Raw genomic sequence first — 19617 nt, 5'->3', positions numbered from 1 at the left:
AATATAATTTATGTACAAACATTACTGGGTTCAGGAAAGTTACCAATTATATCATACAAATAGAAGTTCCTGCAATATGTCCAACAATGTCATCTTTTCTGTCAAAATTTTAAATTTTATGGTAACTGAAAACTTTGATTATTTACTCATTTTTTTCATGTTTATTCTATTTTTTTAATGAATAAAAATTTTAAAGGTGCTTAGTTTTACATTGTTATTGCCATTTTTCTCTTCTAAACTATCTTCTTCCTTTAGCGATCCAACTATACAAACCATTTTTAAAAAATACGTAATAAATGCTCCTTTTAGCAACTAGTAAATAGAATTTTACCAAGTAGCTAAGTATTTTTTTCAAATTATCACCTAATTATCCGTGTTAAATGTTAAAAGATCAAAGCTACTGAAAAGATCACAAAAACTGCCTATTTTGAGAATACTTACAGAAATATTATGCACATTTTTAATGTTTGGAGTAATGTTGTGTTATGGATAGTGTGAGTAAACAGGAGAGTATAAATTACTTTGGCATGACTGAAGAACAGTAAGAACTCTTGTTGAAATTGAGTTCATGACTATCTTTCACATACAGGTAGTCCCTTAGGTTATGAACATTTGTTCAATGAGTGTTCAAGTGATGATGGCACTGAATGAGTGTAGCTTATGACCGCTCCTCAAAGTTCCAGCCATCTCAGAGCCCTGTAGTCATGTGATTGGGGTACTTAGCAAATAAATCACACAACAGTAGCCGCATCCCCTGGTCCCATGATCGCCATTTGAGACCTTCCCTCCTGACTTACCACAAACTAATTCAATGGAGACATCAGACGGGAAGGTTACAAATCACTCCTGAAGTAGCCACGTAAGACATCCCAGAGACCTTGTATTCCATAGCAAACACTGCCCGCAGTCGGTAGCATGCACCCATTTGTAGCAACCTCTGCCCTGAGGAGGGCTCTGCTATGGCCCTCCTGCGTTCCATAGCACCCACCAGCACTCTACAGCACTCACTCATGGTAAAAGACTACAGCACCCACACACACCCTGGACTCCTTGCCTGGGACTCCAGCCTCTTTCCGCTTAATGATCCACGCAGTCCAATGGTTACAATGGTAACTGGGACTGCTATCGCTAAACAATGCAATCATGTAATGTTATGTTTTACAACTGCATCACTTAGCGACAGATTGCTGTTCCAGCTGTTCTTGTAACCTGAGAACTAACTGTAAATTGCAATACTAGAAATTTACACTAAGGGGTAAAAATGAGGATTTTTTTTTTAAAAAATAAAAGATTATATTGTTGTATCAGCATATTTAAATAATTAAACATTTTCCACTTTTAAGATCACATTTGTTATTGAAATCCAGAAGGTAAACAATTAAAGTGAAATGAGGTTTGATGAGGGTCCCTTGGCATTTATCTTTAGCACAGCTATGCTGCATTTTGGACTAGAAAACTAAATGATGCCTTAATTTGTGCAGAGATTTGAACATAATGCCTATGTGAAACTCTTTGATAACAGTCCATCTTTGTCCTGTTACTCCAAGTCTTAATTTAAGCAGCTAAAAAGAAATACATTCAAGTAGACCATATCTTCAGAAGCAGTTTTGTGCCTTCCAACTTGAAGTGTTGCACAGTCCTATTATTTAGCTACCAGTACATTCAAACTACTACTCAAACAAATGAGCAAGTTACCAAATATCACCTAATAGGGCCCGTGGAAATCATTTAAAAAAATGTTTTGTAGAGCCGCCTAGAACAGCTGATCAGCGCTACACCAAACCCCCTTCTCCCCCCCCCTTACAATATTCACTCTATAAGTTGCACAGACATTTTTGCCCACTTTTTTGGGGGGGAGAAGAGTGCGTCTTATAGTCTGAAAAATACGGTATACAAGTATGGCATTTTTACCTAGTCTAGGGGCCAAACACCTGCTAGAACACACATTTGTCTGTATTCAAAATATTTGTCGAACAAGGCAAGTACTTGTGTTTTAAATATTTGACTGACATATATATGCATCACGATAGCCTGCTTTTTTGTTAAAATCATTTATTCATGTAATAAAATTAAAAATTACATTAAATCACAATGAAACATGAACAAAAAAAATTTCAACATGAACAGGAACGCCTGTATGCTATTCTGTAATTTTGGAACACAATACCCAGTACAGTAGTTACAAAATCTTTTGCCAAATTAAAAAACTGTCAATCACATTTAAGACAACACATAGATATTTCATATATACTGAATTGTCATTTCCAATTCAGTGTCATTCCATTAAGAACTAGAATACTGTTTTGAAAACATTATTGCTTTTGTTGAGAATGGTATAGAATTGCTTAGTCCACTATGAACAATATGACTTCTTCTGCAGTCTGTTTTATGGTCATTTGGGAATTATTCCTTAATATTGTGCCACTTAATACACTTGTATTTTTATTTCTGTAGGAGTTTTTATAGCACTCAAACATCACTTTTGATGTAAAAAAGGCATTTATAACTTAGACACAAGGAAAATGACAAATGTAATTATGGAAGGCTATATGCCTGACTTGCAGATTTTAAATAAACTGCTACTTTCAAATACAAAGAGGTATTTCCTCATTCTTGTGACCATTATCCTTTTGAAGTTCAAGGTTTGTTAGCTCATTACACCACCTATATCCTGCACTCACATGTTAACCTTCGACCTGCAGAATCATTCTACTCACACACAAAAATTAGATTTCTTCATGCTCAAACTGTGATTACATTAGCTCATTTTTTAATTAGACCATTTTTTAATTAGTCCAACTCCGTTTAGCTTTTCAAAATTGTAAAATCAATTCAAATTGAGCAGATGCCCTTATCCTTCTATCTTATCATATTGGTTTTTCAATTCATAGTAGGATAGACTTGATCAATTTTTCTCTCCCTAGTGCCATCTAGATTCCGTGGAACACAGATCCAAAATTTAATTTACCCATATTGTATGAAAATTATGTATTTGTCATTAAGTCCTAAGTGGCAAAAGGCCAATTCATCTCAAATAGGAATAAAATACGTATTTCTTTCCACTTTTCTCAGGGCTGCACAGGCAGAGAACCCACTTTTGATGCAGCTGCTGATATCAGTACTAATGCCACATTATACGATTTTCACAATACCCACAATAAAAGATCCCACGAAAATACAACATCCGTTTTCCGCTTCATTCACTCAAATGCTCCCGTCCACTGCGCACCCCTTACTGAAGGGGCCCTGGGCCAAATTCGCTCATTCTCCTTTTCACCTCATGACAGAGCAAACTTCTTCCGTATAAAGTCACGCGTATTTTCAGACTCCCAACGGCTCCGGAGGGCTTTTTTAATTTTTTTTTTTTTCTTCACACGAGGGAATGTTACCTACACTTCACGGCTATGCGTGTCCGGATCTTCTCCCTACTTTAGGGTTCCCTTCTCTGCCCAACCCGCTTCACGGGGTCCTTCGCCCTGCAGCGACACCTCCTCGCCCTTAACGGCGGCTATTCGTAACACACCCGCGACTGCAAATGCTAAGTCATTTACACGCATGTGGTCCTCTCCACCAGCAGTCACACCGGCCCCACAGGCCCCAGGGCTAAAGAGCCAGCCTCGGGCACCTTCCACCCAACTCCTCCTGAGCGCCGCACCCACAAACCCTCCAGCTCCTTCTGGGGTCGAGCGAAAAAAAGGAAGAAAAAAAGAAAAAGAAAAAAAAAAAGAGAAGCGACGGGGATGACTCTCCTCATTCAATTCCTCCGCTTAGGCCTCACGGGGGCAAAGGCGGCAATTGTCTGCCGCCTTTAGGCCCTCGCCACCGTTCTCAGACCCTCTAAGTCTCGGAATCCCTCCAGGAGTTCTCGATTCGCCGCCTTCGGGCTCTTTTTCCACCCGTCGCCCTCCCTCAGCCAAGACGCCCGCCTTGGCCGCTGCAAGTCCCAGCCCCCCCCCCCCAATATCCCCCCCTCTCCCCCCGCACACGACAAAGAAGCCCAAGGCTCTGTGGGGAGGACTCCCCTCCGGCTCCTGACAGAGACGGGCGAGCCCCAACTCACCTTACTCGCGCTCCCACCGGGCAAAGAACTCCAGGCGGCCCGAGTGCCTTTTATCACGTGGTCGCTTCCAGAGCGCTGCCGCCGCTACCCGCTCGCCTCTTCTCTCCCTAACACAAACCCCGCCTCTAACGCTGAGAGACTCCTTACCCCATTGATTCAGAGGGGCACGGAAGCTCCGCCCATAGGATCGCTCTTGGACTCCATTGGTCAGCCCGCGCTGTCACTTAACTTCGGTCTATCCTGAAGCGACGTCCCCACGACGCTACCTTCGTGGAGCGCTTCCATTGGAGGGTTATGAGAGAGGAAGTGGCGCCGGATTGGCAGTCGGTTAGATAAGGGGATGTTTGAATGAAGAGTTCCGATTCATTATTAAAGTGACATGAAACTCCTTAGACGGTTACTTTTAGTTTCAACCCGCAAGCGGAGTCCTTCTTTATTATTTCATCTACTGTATAACTTTACCTCCTGCAGTTAGACATTACTTAGACAGGCTCGCATTGAATATTTTTGACACAGTGTGACGGGAAAAAAAAAGAAGGAAATGATTAGCAGCCAAATGGATGGACTCAGTTACAGCGATGAAGGGGTACCTTGTTGGAAAATCTGAAGGAACAGATTGAGAACATCATCCTGGAGAAAATGTGTGGTCACTCCAATAAGAGTACCAAAATCATCACCATCACAGTTAGACATATACTTAGAAAACGATTTTAAAATGAACAGCTTTCAATGTTCTTTTAGAAAACATGGAACTCTTCACAGAAGAGGGCAGAATAGTCTTGTTATGTAGTTTTACATTTTATTTATTTATGAGATGTAAGCCCAGAGCCTGTGACTGGATGCTTACATGCAACAAAAAGAAAAATACAGTAAAAACAAAAATATTGCTATATTATCAAGAAGTCTGGAAAAAAATAATAATCACTTTTTTTAAAAAAGAAAAGAAAATTGGCAAGGAACCCTTCTCCCACTCTAACCCAGGGCCTGGGGATAAGGAGACCTGGAGTATGCCCAACTCTCTCAATTCATATTGGTTGAGTAGAAACAATGGGTGATAGGTAGTCCCTTAGATAATCAGGATTTATGCCACAAAGAACTTCATATGTAATAATCAGCAGCTTCAATTGCATCTGGATGCTGTGGCTGGGCCATAATTGGTCCTGGTGCAGCTTTTGAGTGGTTTTCAAAGGCAATCCCACATAGAATATATTGCAATTGTTCAATTAGAAGGTGACCAAAGCATAGGTGACTTTATTAAGAGTCTCCTGGTCTAGATATGAATACAAATAGTGCCTTAGATGAATTTGGTTTTAGTCATGATCTTTCAGTATGACATAGCTATATGAGAGGTGTTCCAATTCTCATGGGTAATAAGGAATTAGCAGACTCATAAATTGTAGCACAGTCCACAACTGTGAGCTCCTTAGAGGCTTTCCTGAGATAATTTGATTTATATCTCTAGACTGATGGTGTTTTCCATTATTTCAGTCTAATGCAGTATGTTGCAATTCCTTATGAGGAAAGTTGCTTTTTGATATAGACTGAAAAAGCTGCCTATATCTTTAAAGATAATTCTCAACCCTTCAGAAATGGTTTTGCAGTATAATTATTTCATATATAGTCATGGCATATAGGATAATCCTACATCTCCCTACTCGTTTCAGATACCAACACTGCTACAACATATAATGTCAGATTCTATGCTGCAGTATTCAAAATTTATTGAATGATGACCTGTACATAAACAAGACTTAAGCACCTAGTTCACATATTATTAAACTGTATTTAATTATATATAGTCTTTCCCTTTATGCTCCCCTATGCCAACACAGGGGCTCAGTGGCTAAAACACTGAGCTTGTCGATTGAAAGGTCAGCAGTTCAGCAGTTCGAATCCCTAGTGCTGCATAACAGGGTGAGCTTCCGTTACTTGTCGCAGCTTCTGCCAACCTAGTAGTTCGAAAGCACGTAAAAAATGCAAGTAGAAAAATAGGGACTACCTTTGGTGGGAAGGTAACAGCGTTCCGTGCGCCTTTGCCGTTTAGTCATGCCGGCCACATGGCCACGGAGACGTCTTTGGACAGCGCTGGTTCTTCAGCTTTGTAACGGAGATGAGCACCGCCCCCTAGAGTTGGGAACAACTAGCACATATGTGCGAGGGAAACCTTTATCTTTACCTTTATGCTTGCCTAACTAATGTTCCTACCCTTCTTTTAGATTCTTAGACTTTTATATATGCTTCCTGTTTTAATATTTTCGAAATTTTCATAATTTTATGGACCCTGTATGTGTCTTACTTAGACAGGCTCAAGTTTCTAATAGATAGAAAGCTTATAATTCACCTACAAGTGTTTTCAGGCACAGGTAAGTGAGTCAGTTTGGAGAGAAGAATTTCTGGAATGATGATATTGAATGCCAAGTTGAAATCTACAAAAAGAACCTTTGCATAGGTCCTTTGGGATTCAAAATATTGTAAGATGTAGTACAGTGCCATGTTAACAGCATCATCTGCTGATCTATTTGCACAGTAGGCAAATTTCAAGGGGTCTAGCAGTGGATCTGCTACATACCGTAGATAAGTCTGGATATGTCACTGGACTTCAAAACAAATTTATCTCTTATTATGTACTGCAAAGTGATATTTGATTATTTTTCAACTTACTAGACTTGTCTTACTGCCAAAAACAATTTTAATAGCATTAACAGGCAAAATGTGTATTTCACAAGTACATTCCTAGTTATATATTTCAGAATTAGCAGTTTACAAATGGCAATTGAATTAAGTCCCTTCTCTATTTGAAACCCTAGATAAACTACTCCGGATTGTGCAATCATCAGCAGAATTTGTAAATAGTCACTGTGCTTATTTTATACATATTTAAGTTTCAATATAATTGTCATTCCTGTATTGCAGTTCTGAACAGTGAATTCTCAACATATTTTGAACAGTGGTACCTGTATGAAAGTTACTACTGTACTGTAAGACTCGGTTCATCCAATATACTTGGCTAAAATGTATTGTTTAATTTTGCACAGTGTGCTGTGTGAAACCAGGAAATTGTATTAATGTAGTACATTGAGGTTCAGTAAAGCATACATGAGTACAGTTTATATTAATGACTTCAAAAGTCTCAATAAAAGTAAGTATTTTGGGAAGAAGCTGAAATAGGAGGTAAAATTGTTTAACTTATAAACATGTTCTTTGTTAATAGGCCATTTGGTATGTGCACTTGACACATGAAACTTGTATCAACTTGCACAATACTAATTGTATGCAGTGGGTTAATTAATACCAATTAATGTAACCAGCTAAACACTGAAGTGTCATTTGACAGTCATAAAACAAAACCATCTTCATTTAAGTATTTATTGCATGCAAAAACATGATTGGATAAAACAGGAACAGCAATTGTGAGACATTGCAAGTCACATAGTGACATTAGGTAAGTTAACAATATGATGTGAGGCATAATTTCAGTGAGAGTGTATATACGTATGTGAATACACTCAAAAGGAATAGTTTATCTCTCTTGCCAAACCTGTTTATGTCTGAGGTTTTAGCTGAAACAAGAACTTGAACAGCTACAACAAAATACTATTTGGTGAGCATAGCTTTCTGAGAACAGGAAGAACATTTTGCCTATTTTAATGGCTAGTACTGTCTACAATCTGTCTCCATATGCTTTCTTCCAAAGCCCTCAACAACAGCCTGGGACTACATATTAGACTACTACAGTTATTAATACTTCAGTATTAATAACCAGGGTAACTGCTTATATCCAGAAAAGTGCAGTCCTCTTCTTTCCAGAAGACCATACAGGGGGAAGGGAGGGCCCATCTAACTATTCATTGTGATAGCATTGTGATAGATCATTTCAAAGTTCCTTGTGAGGCAACTCTTTGAGAAAGATGATCTATTCTTCTACTTGTGCCAAGGATCACCAAGACCAAGAATTAATGTTATGATTTAAACTTTAAAATACTGGAAAAAGGGAAAGAAGAGAAGAATCAAGCAAGCAATCAGGTTTCTGGAATATTGAGACTAATGGCTACACATCCAGGTCAAACTCATTTTTCTTTCTCTCATTTAGAAGCTATTGACCAGGACAATTTTCTCTACCTGATGCAGATGTGGACTATAACTCCTAGAATTTCCATCATCATGACCCTTCTTAAACTATAGTTCAACAGATCTGAAGGACACCAAAGGTACACCTCTTATTCATGTTTCAATATCCTATGATTTGCTGAAACAATTATGGTATAATTAGATTATTGTCATGCTGCTATTATACTCAAATAGAGCTTGGGACAAGGAAAAGAATAGGATATTAATAGTATGACAAGGAAATTTTCAGTTACTGAAACAGTTTTCAGTTACTGAAAACAGAAAAACAGTTTTTAGTATGAGCAAACACAATAACACTGATAGACGAAATAACAGATACAGAAGAAGGTATGGTCCATAAGGTTTTAATAGTCATTCTCGTTCTGGGAACCATTGACCTGAGACTAAGTTTTGTATTCTATTTAGAGTCTTTAGATAGTTGTTTATGCTTTTAATAAAAAAAAAAGATAGAGATAGGCAGGGCCAATAAACTTCATAAACAAACAAATAAATATAGAAAATTCTTATTTTTAATAGAGTACTTCTGGGAGAATATAAGTTAAGCAAATGGTATTAAATTGGGGGAATGATGTTCTAAAGGGTGGGTATGATGATAGAAAAGGCTCTTGCCTCAAATCCCATCATGTTGTCACTTCATCCAACATTAAATGAGGATGATCACAATGAAAACATTACCCTATATATATATTACTATAAGGGATCTTTTTGTTATTTCAGTAATCTGAAGACTTGTTTTTTCTACACAATCCTGTCAGATCATGAGTGGCCTTTTTGACGGTTTCTGTACAGTGTGAGATAAGGTGACATTTTACCTGGGGTACAGTTCTCCTTGGTTTGGCATCCCCACTATGAAATTGTTCCCAGAGAAGCTTGCAGAAATTATTTCCACCATTCTTTTAAACAGAATGTTTACTAAGAACAGAAACTAGTTCTTTGATTGAAAGGCTGTCAGAAGACAGCTTTCATTTTATTGACTATTTAGAGGCTTTCCAACCCAACAAGGACAGCAACAAGGCGGCTTTGAAATTGGCTGTTCATATCATCTGGCAGCAAACTGAAAATACATAACTGGTTATCTAATCAGAATCTTCTCCACCAATAGCAAATGAATGCATGGTTAAACCACATCTTCTAGCAGATTTGGCCAATATTGAGGAGTGTTGGGAGATGCAATTTAATATCATTGGGAAGGTCACATTTAGGAATTCTTGCTTAGCATCTACAGTATAGCTTTAAAAAGACATATATTCCTTCTTGACTTCTTTTTAGATGATATATTTCCTTTTTATATCCTGGTTTCAGCATGCATTTTTCTTTTTACCTGGGCTTTTAAAGATAGATGGCTTGGATGAATTTGACTGATTTTTAAAAATATAATACCGTGTTATATATTGCATGCTTCCAAATTAATAAACCACTATGGGAAAAGCTAAGCAGCATTTTAAATAAAGAAATTATGAAATTATACATCTAGCCAACTTCATTTCTGATCTAATAAAGCTATATAATATCCCAGTCTTCTCTTTAACATTGGACATGTTGGTTTTCTATTCCAGAACTTTCTTCTCTAGGTTTCTTACTGGTATCCTCCATCTCTAATTCTCCTTGTCATGGAAACCATTTCTAACATTCTACAGGATGTGCGTGATTACTGGGCTGATCATTTTTCTCGTAAATTCTATCCAAGAAGGCCAACACTTCGCCAAGCAACTTCATTATCCACCTTTTATTTATTGGACTACAAAACTCGACAAGCTGAACTTGGAATGGACTATGACTATCCATGTGCTCAGCTGAACAAATCAAAATTTGTCTTCCACAATGGTGAGTGGAAAAATGAGAATATCCCCCAACAGATGCCCTTATTACAGTTATTCCCCTCTCCAGATAAGGAATCACCCAACAAGGCCCTGAAGAAAGCAAACAAATCCTTACTGGAAGAGAACAATTACTTGAAGCTGCAGCTTGAGCTGCTTATGGACATGCTGACGGAGACCACAGCACGACTACATTTAGTGGAAAAAAAGCTGGACACTACTACTTGGCATTCAAATACGAAAAAGTCAAATAACAAGGTGCTTATGCTTCGAGCTTAATAAACAGCTTAGATATAAGACCTAAAACAATTGTATTTCTGAAGTATTGGCGTCCAGACCCTTAATACAATCTTGCAAAAAATAATTTTGTAATGGCTTTGATTGTGTTTAGTGTGTTTTTGTTTTGACTCATTGAGGTGTTGGGGAGCAAGGAAATCCTGCCTTTATATATTCACTTCTGATGATGGCTGGACTCACAATCAGCAGCAATTGCTTCTTGAATAGTCTTTGCTTCTGATGTGACCACCTGTCCCAGAAGCAACTCTCCAGCATGACTTTCAGGATACCGAATCCACTGTTTCTACTCTTATTTCCTAGCAGATATATATAAATGGGAATTTTCCAGGGTCTACAATAGGCTAACAGCAGAGGCTGGCAGTGCCACCTAGCAAACTGCTTCATGGGCCACTGCTAGAAGTCATCTGTTCCGTTGTGTGACTGTCACCTTTCTCTTCCTAAGAATCCAGTATCTGCTATCAGACAGCAATGCAATTAGAGCAGCAGACTTGAAGAAAATGCAACAATGTCCCACTTATTCCCTTCTGCACTGTGGCTTGCTAGTTACCTGCTTGTGCATAGATAACTTGACCAAATTAGAGTCTCCATTTGTCCATGGAAACTGGCATTGTCCACCCTTATGGCCAATGGCTTCCCAGGTTCTTTGGCAGAAAAGGCAATCTTATTACTTGTGACCTGATTCTTTTAAATCAAGGTGCTGGAGATTAAATCTGAGGTTCATCATCATCATGTACTGTAGATGTGTATTTTAGTGTACTGTAATCAAGTATAGTAACATACTATATGCAAATGCAGATGTCTCTTCAGCTGGACTCCCATTGTTTATATGTACTGTATGTATATGTGTGTGTCTCCTGTTTTCTGTTCTGTAATATTTGTGTTTTCAATTTGTGCTCTTGTGCAGTTTTTAAAATTTCCAATATTTTGTTGATCATTACATGTTTAATTGAAAAAAGCTGTCTCTGACAGAGTAATTTATATTGTTATGTCAAGAAATGCATTTAAGATGAGCACTTTGTAAATATTCAGCCTGTTTATGATTCTGCTGATTTTGTGAACCATTAAATTTGGCTAATTGAGTACATCATATTTAAATTAATTTTGGATAAACAAATCACACGCATCTAACTCCAGAGACTTCTCTTGAACTCTTCTTTTTTGGGGTTGTAGATGAATGGTTGGCAAAATGGAAAAACCTGACACTCTTGATTACATTTGTATCCTGCAAATGTAGATACCTGAACTAATCTCAAGTTCGGCTCTAGTCTAGAGCATGATACTGTGCTTCTGATCCAAGGCTAGAAGTACCCAAGTATCATTAGCATAGGTAACGGGGGTTGGAGGGGATGAGAAACACACACTTCAAGAAACCTGCTAGATCAAGTGAACAATTTATTCAGCTCAGCATTTTGTTTATACAAAGGCAAAGTAAGGCACATGTAGGAAGGTTCGCAAATATGAACAAGAGGATAACAGCTCTCTGCTGCCTGTGATTTCAAACAACAAACACATTCAAAATTGTCATTAATAGCTTAACCCATGAATTTAGCCAATCTCCATTTAGCTGCAGTTAAGGTGATCATATTTTCAGTTCTTCCTTTCCCCCCTTATCTTAAATTACAGAAGCTAAATCCAAATGAAAATTAAAAAATTCAGAATAAAATAAAAAAGCAAATTCACTCTGGCCTCCATCCGCCTTTGGGTTGAGTGGTATCATAAATTGGAGTTGACTGTAAGAGAGCAGCTTTCTCTGAAAAATTTGGGTTTCCTAACTTCTACTTTTCTAAGCAAGAAGAAACAGACAACAATGCTTCATCTGCAAATTTCCCAGGTGGCAAGCTGGTTATAACTTTGCTTACTTTTAGGTGTTCACAGATCTGTTGATCATCTTTTCCAGGATCTTCCCAAGTATTGATATCAAGCTGATTGGTCTGTAGTTTCCTAGATCTGATATATTTCCTTTTTTTGGGGGGGGGGAAATGGTAACTACATAACTATTCATTCTCCTCCTCTTGTATTCCAGCGCCCAAATACAAAGACTCTGGGATTTAAAAGGAAAGTGGGTGGAAACGGTGCCTTCGTAACCAGGCGATTGGTTAGCTGCAGAGGACGGGCCTGGGGAGGGGTTATTTAATCTGATGTCACAAGCCTACAAGGGGAAACAAGTTACTTGTAGAGGCGGAGAGCAGCTGCGCGGACGCTCGGTGAGCGCGGGGGCAGGTTTCGGAGGTTGGAGTGGGTAACTCCGGCAGTCAAAACCGAGCCTTTCCCGGTAGCGGCCCCTTGATTTAACAGCTTCATAGCTTCCGGGTATTGTTTTAGCATCCCACTTGACTCAGCAGAACCGCAATGATTCTCCGTTCAAAAATCCCGCTTCTACTCGGCCAATCCAAGACAGCGCTGCCAAACCCTCCTCTTTTGTTTTGGCTACTGATAACATTTTGCTTTCTGTTCCCGCTTTATGACATCTACCGGTAATCGGATCTTGGGTTCAGATTTGAGTAAGCTTCAAGTCGCTGCCTATTTCTCGAAGTGTAGCTTTGTAGAGCCGCTATTTTTTCCTTGTCCTGTGTAATTTCTGAGTACATTTTATCCAGAGGATAAAAGGTCTACTTAAATTAGTTTTCTACATACGGGATAAAAGTGCTCTTCTGCCTTTTGAGCGCAGTGTGGACGGTACCTGAAAGTCTAAAACGTTTGTGTATGATTTCGTGGATCCGTTCGTGTCTTCAGTTGTATGTGAACCTAGTTGCTTATTTTTACGATGGTAGTTGGCCTAAATGGGCTAAAAAGAAAAAAAAAGCCTGAATGGAGGTTTGATGAAAGATCATGTATGTGTGTCTTTTTTGATTGAGCAGCAGAGAGGACAAAATCTGAGTTTTGGGAGCAGGATAAAAACTTGGTGGGCTTTGTCCTCAAGAGCTGTGGGAATGGTTTTTCCCGGTCTGGGAGATTGCACGCAGTGGGAACGATGGAGATTGCAGGAATGGGTATATGCTACAATAAGGTGGAGGCGACTCTAGTTTAATTCTGGGAAGCTTTATTTCGAATTACATTCAGTAGGGCCTTCTTTCAGAAGTAAAATCCACTTAAGATTTATGCTGTAAGGTGGGGTGGCACTTAAAGATGGAGTGGGGTGGGGAAGAGAAGAAACAATCTTCAGAACACAGGTGCACTATGGAAGTTTACCTGTGTCTGTTTTCTGTTCCATTTTCAGCCACGATGCAGTTTTGTATTTGTTGGTCCTAGGAAGGACTTCTGAATTTTCTATCTCTTCAGGTTACTAGGAACAGTAGAAACATGTTTTTTGAGATGATTATGATATCATAATCACATTTTTCATAATCACATAATTAAGAGACTGGTCAGTCACTTGTCTGAAATGATAGGGAGCTGCTTTGTCTTTAAAACATGTTTCTCCATTTCTCATCCAGGGAAATATATTCTGCCTTTTTAATATTCCCTAAAATATTTCATTCTTCTAGGAAAGGGGTGGGTGCTAACTTCCTACAGTTCCTTCCAGGTCTATTCTGTCTGATTGATTATCCATTCAAACTCTGTGATTCTATGAGCTAGATCTCCCCACATCTTTCAGGGTTGCAAGTACTTCTTTGAGTTGTGGTCGGTGTCAGCTTTGATAGTGTCCAGCCACTGTGTTCTTTGGTGGCCTGGTTTCCTTTTACTGCTAACTTTTCCAAACATAACTGATTTCTCCAGAGAATTCCTCCACGACATGGCCAAAATAGGTGAGATGCAGTTTTGTGGTTTTTGCCTTCCAGTTATACTGGAGTGATGTTATGCACTCCAGTACTTGCTTGTTAGTCACCTTTGCTTTCCGAGAAATACATAGGAGCCTTTTCCAGAACCACAGCCTTTTTAAGGTCGAACTTTCACAACCATAGGTAACTACGGGGAATATAATACAGCGGATTAATCTATGTTTTGTTCCAAGGCTGATGTCCTTGCTTTTCAATATTTGGCTCATGTTCATCATTGCTGTGTGACCCAGTGCAATCTAATGCTTTATTTCTGCTGCATTCACCGCCTACAATGCTAGGAAGAAAGTGAATATGCCCACGCATTCTGTAACTTCACCATCAATATCTATTTTAATGTTTCTATTGGTTGTAGTGGTGATGAGCTTGGTCTTTTTGATGTTCAGAAAAAGACCAAAATTCTCATTTTCTTCTTTGATTTTCTTGATCAGATGTTCTAGGCCTTCTTCTTCTATTGTTGCTATTTCTTCCTCCAATCTTAACCCCAACGTTTGATTCTTCAAGATCTAATTTCCTCATGATCATTTTGGCATAAAGGTTGAACAAGAAAGGAGAGAGAATGAAACCTTGCCACACTCTTTTCTCTACCTTAAACCAATTGGTGTCTCCATATGGTGTTCGCACAGTGGCTTCCTGATTTGTATACAGTGATTGTACCAACATGACCAGATATGCTGGTTCCCCCCCCCACCCCAGATCTTGTAGGACTATCCATGGCTTCTCATGATCAACACAATTGAAGGTTTTTGTTTAGTCAATGAAGCACATGTAAATGATCCTGTGATATTTACAAGATTTTCCCATAATCCAGCACAGATTTGCCATGATCCCTTCGGAAGCTGGCTTGGACATCTGGTAATTATCTTGATAGTTAGCGGTAGACTTTTTGTTGTATAATTTTAAGTAGAAACTTGCTCGTATGAACTCTTCCTCAATGATGGTTGATTCTATTTCTACTTCTGTTTCCTCATCATCTTGAGGCTGGGCCCCTTTGCTACCTGCGTACATCTCTTTTGTATATTCTTGCCATTTGCTCTTGATGCCTTGTTGGTTGAACAGTTCCCTTGCTTGTTTTTAATGATGCCTATAAAAGCAATAAATGGATGCCTATAAAAGCAGTAAATGGTGTTTGGATCTTTTTGACTTGCATAAATGCATTCCTGAGATTGATCCTTCATCTACAGGTAGTCCTCAACTTATGATCACAATTGAACCCACAATTTGTGTTGCGTAGTGAGAAATGTGTTAAGTGACTTTTGCCCCATTTTACAACTTTTCTCACCACATTTTTAAGTGAATTACTACAGTTCTTAAATTCGTAACACAGTTGTTAAGTGAATCTGGTTTTCCCATTGATTTTGCTTGTCAGAAGGTCACAAAAGGGGATCACATAATTCTGGAACACTGCAAAACCGTCATAAATGTGAGTCAGTTGTCAAGCATCCAAATGTAAATCATGTGAACATGGGGATGCTGCAGTGGGTGATCATAAGTGTGAAAAATGCTCATGAGTCACTTTTTTCAGTACTGTTGTAACTTTGAATGATCACTTAATGAACTGTTGTAAGTCGAGGACTACCTATAGTCCACTTCAAGCTGTTTACATTGCTCATCCCAAGAAACTTCATTGTCCTTCCTTGCTGCCCTCTGGAAAGCTGCATTCAGTCTTGCTTCTTTCCGTTTGCCAAGCTGCCTTGGCTGTTTTTCTTTGCTCAGCTATTTTGCAGGTCTCATCTGGGAGCCACTTGCACTTTTTCTCTGGCTTCTTGTATGGTACGTGTTCTCCTGCAATTCCAATAATGGTCGATTGAATTTCCTGCCACTGTTCATCAGGTGTCCTCTCATCAGTGTCCAATAGTTCAAATCTGTTTTTCACCTCAATTGTATATGTGAGGTGAAAGCAGAAATAAGGTCCGGCTGAGTTCGCTGCCATTTCCTAAGAACGCAGCACGTACTTCTACAGCTGCCTGGCTTTCTGTGTTTGGAGAAGTGAAGTGACACTTCAAACCATTTCCGATGTCCTGGACTAGGATTTGGGTCGCCATATGTATTTGGGATAGACGTTGGAAAAGCAAGGGCAAACAGGAAGACAGGAGGAGGGGGGAGTTCTGAAATTTCTGCTCCATTCAATGTGGCCATGTTTCTGTTACCCCTAGCAACAGAAAGCGAAACTGAAGCCACGCTCATTTCTAGAAAGATCTCAAATACTGAAGGCGTTGAGGATTATGTTGAGAATTATGTCATTAAAGTGCAGGGATTGCCCTGGTCCTGCTCTGCAGATGAAATGCAAAGATTTTTCTGTGGTAAGTTTTCTGTCTTCTCGTTCTGGCTAAACCCTACAATAAACCTTTCCTTTTGTGTGGAGTTTTCCCTTTCAGATGCTGTAAAAGTGTGAAGTATTCTCTTTCCCCTTTTTAAATTGCATTATGTTGGGTGACAGTCTGTAGAGATTCTCAATCATCTAGGTCATGGTTGTCCCAAAGGTGCTTTTTCAGGCTACTGAAAGGGTCACTTGAGCACTACTCAGGTGACCCTGAGGACACAGATAAACCTCCAAGTGCTTCAACACCCCTCTAAAAGAATGCAAATGACCAGCTGTCTGCAAGGAATATAAATCATTTTATTCCCCACTATCCTGTCAGAGCTGAAGTTTCTTGGATGAGAAGCGAAACGTCTTCAAAAGAAAAAAACAAGAAAGTGCAGTTGCAGTTGAAAGATCGTGCTTTTACATTTCTTTAATAGCACCAATTATGCCTCTGATTCTAAATGCACATAGCCTTTTATTACCATAAGAAAGTGTGATTATTAAACTTGTTCTATATAAAATTCTTCTGTAATTTTTCACATAAAAGGATTAACTATCATTATGGTCATTAATGTGCTAGGCCAGAGATCTGCAACCTTAAACACTCAAAGAGCCATTTGGACCCATTTCCCACAGAAAAGAAAACACCGGGAGCCACAAAACCCTTCCCTTGCCTGACTATTTCCTGAGCGGCCACAAAACTAGCATATGTAGTTGAATTAAACGTTCTGTTTTCTTCTGAAACTTTTCTTGGATTTATCCATGGTTGGCCTACCGGGGGTAGAAAAGCTCAATAAATCACATGCGGCGCATTGGTAGTTATGACACATATTTTGAGTGACAGGGAGCTGCAGCAGAGGGGTGAAAGAGCCACATGTGGTTCCAGAGCCACAGGTTGCTGACCCCTGTGCTAGGCTGAAGAAAACAAAATTTGTTTTCCATAATGGTGAGTGGCAAAATGAGAGCATCCCCCAACAGATGCTTTATTACATTTATTCCCCTCCAGAGAAGCAATCCCGCAACAAGGCCTTGAAGAAAGCAAACAAAGCCTTACTGGAAGAGAACAATTACTTGAAGCTACAGCTTGAACTGCTTATGGACATGCTGATAGAGACCAGAGCAGAACTACACTCAGTAGGAAAAAAACTGGACATGACTGCTTTGCATTCAAATATGAGAGTCAAATAATAAGGTACTGATGCTTTGATGAACAGCTTAGATATAAGACCTAATTGTGTTTCTGAAGTACTGATATCTAGACACTTAATACAATCTAGCAAAAAATAATTTTGCAATGGCTTTGATTGTGTTTACTGTATTTCGACTCATTGAGGTTTTGGGGAGAGAGGAAAACTGTCTATATATATTCAGTTCTGATGATGGCTGGACTCACAATCAGCAGCAATTGCTTCTTGAATAGTCTTTGCTTCTGATGTGACCACCTGTCCCAGAAGCAACTCTCCAGCATGGCTTTCAGGATACCAATTCCACTGTTTCTTTTCTTATTTCCTAGCAGATATACATAAATGGTCTACAATAGGCTAACAGCAGAGGCTGGCAGTGCCACCTAGCAAACTGCTTCATGGGCCACTTCTAGAAGTCAGCTGTTCCGTTGTGTGACTGTCACCTTTCTCTTCCTAAGAACCCAGTATCTGCTATCAGACAGCAATGCAATTAGTGCAGCAGACTTGAAGAAAATGCAACAATGTCCTGCCTATTCCCCCTCTGCACTGCGGCTTGCTAGTTACGTGCTTGTGCATAGATAACTTGACCAGACCAAATTAAAGTCTCCATTTGTCCATGGAAACTGGCATTGTCCACTCTTACGGCCAGTGGCTTCCCAGGTTCTTTGGCACAAAGACAATCTTGTTTATTAACTGTGACCTGATTTCTTTTAATTCAAGGTCCTGGAGATTAAACATGAGGGTCAACATCAATATCATGTACTGATAAGTGTACTGTAATCAAGCATATTGATATGTATACAAATGAAGATGTTTCTTCAGCTGAATTCCCAGTATGTGTGTGTATGTGTGTGTGTGTGTGTGTGTGTGTATACACACACAATATACTGTATATCTTGTTTTCTTTTCTGACTTGATAAGCTGGCTGTAACTTATGCAAGCATTTATTACTATAGCCAGTTTACATAAACCTGATTCTAGCAGTTATGTGGTATTATCTTCACAGGAAGATTCAAAGGAAGCTTCTGCAATTAGTCCTTGACTTATTTCAGTCACTTGCTTACTGACTGAATTTACAATGGCACTGAAAAAAGTGACTTTTGACTATTGCAACATCCCCATGGTCACATTATCAAAATTCGAATGCTTGGCAACTGGTTTATATTTATGATGGTTGCATTGTCATAGGCTCATGGAGTCAATTCTTGTGACATTTTGAAAGCAAAGTCAATGGGGAAGCCAGATGCACTTAACAACCGTGTTATTCATTTAAAAACTGCAGTGGTTCACATAACTGCAGCAAGAAAGGTCATAAAATAGGGTTAAACTCTTAACAAATGCCTTGCTTAGTAACACATTTGGGGCTTAACTGTTATAAGTTGAGGACTACCTACATGGGGGTGGGGGAAGGGTGAGTAATGTTTATACAGAATATACAGAAATTAACTAAATTCCCAACTAGACCTTCCTGACTTTAGTGGAAAGGTATTAAGTCACTTTTGTGGTTGTTGCTTGGCTTGAATCAATTTGCATGAAAATTCATGGCTGCTTTATTTGTCGTTCTAGGATTTAAGTGTAGCTAAGTTGACAAAGATGACTGATGAGTTGGTTCTGGAGAACAAAAAGGAGGATCTTAACTTTCCACTTATGTGCTAAATAATAAGGCAATAGCTTTTATAATAAAATTTACTGTATATAAAGTGAATTGAAGTCCAAGTCAGTAAAATATATTTAGTTCTTTACTCCAATGCACCCAGTGAGCTTCTTGCTTCCTTCTTTGTGATCGTTCTGCTTTTCTCTGGTTATTTCATCTTAGAGTTTATGTAATATTTTGTTGAAAATGTTCTTGCTGATAAAAAAGTATGTTCATATGCTAAGCTTATCTTTTGCTGACAATTTTACAGGTTCTATTCCTTTCTCAATTAGATAAGCAGCAGTGCTCACTGAACTATCTGCATGTTTTCTCCAACTTTTCTCTAGCCCCTGACTATAACAGAGGTATTACAATGGTGGAAAGTTTGAATATAAAGCTCAAAAAGCACCATCTGAA

At 39.0% G+C, this 19617-nt stretch overlaps 3 protein-coding genes across 7 annotated transcripts in view; 2 read left to right on the top strand and 1 right to left on the bottom strand.

The window, feature by feature from the left end:
* Positions 1 to 12352, bottom strand: part of CANX (calnexin) — a 34804-nt gene extending 22452 nt beyond the window's left edge. For 2 of the 4 annotated variants that reach the window (XM_034402835.3, XM_034402817.3), the window contains exon 1: positions 4061 to 4099. The gene's annotated coding sequence lies outside the window, so the exon portion shown is untranslated. Of the gene's footprint in view, positions 1 to 3156; positions 3954 to 4060; positions 4100 to 12161 lie in introns of those variants that run through there. The other 2 variants (XM_087883703.1, XM_087883702.1) reach the window with 2 other exon arrangements.
* On the top strand, positions 4421 to 11382 carry CBY3 (chibby family member 3). Of its 2 annotated transcripts, none has more exons than XR_015731663.1 (3): positions 4421 to 5974; positions 8151 to 8268; positions 9745 to 11382. XR_015731663.1 is itself a non-coding variant. In XM_060688526.2 (3 exons), exon 3 carries the CDS (start codon positions 9799 to 9801, stop codon positions 10282 to 10284), a length of 486 nt encoding a protein of 161 aa, XP_060544509.1. In that variant the 5' UTR covers positions 4424 to 6423; positions 8151 to 8268; positions 9745 to 9798; the 3' UTR covers positions 10285 to 10369. The 2 variants fall into 2 exon arrangements, 1 of the variants encoding a protein (XP_060544509.1); XM_060688526.2 differs by having other exon boundaries at positions 4424 to 6423; positions 9745 to 10369.
* A 319-nt stretch (positions 12353 to 12671) lies between the features above and the next one.
* Positions 12672 to 19272, top strand: LOC148115473 (uncharacterized). Its single transcript, XM_087883704.1, has 4 exons — positions 12672 to 12803; positions 16235 to 16381; positions 17390 to 17575; positions 19134 to 19272. The coding sequence occupies exons 1-3, from the start codon at positions 12764 to 12766 to the stop codon at positions 17569 to 17571; spliced, it is 369 nt and encodes a 122-aa protein (XP_087739830.1). The 5' UTR covers positions 12672 to 12763; the 3' UTR covers positions 17572 to 17575; positions 19134 to 19272.
* Positions 19273 to 19617: the final 345 nt, after the last annotated feature.

The sequence above is a fragment of the Pantherophis guttatus genome, chromosome 2 (genome assembly GCF_059756535.1).
Source record: "Pantherophis guttatus breed Tessera chromosome 2, ASM5975653v1, whole genome shotgun sequence".
In the NCBI taxonomy this organism is placed as follows: domain Eukaryota; kingdom Metazoa; phylum Chordata; class Lepidosauria; order Squamata; family Colubridae; genus Pantherophis; species Pantherophis guttatus.
This window is presented reverse-complemented; position numbering and strand designations above follow the sequence as displayed.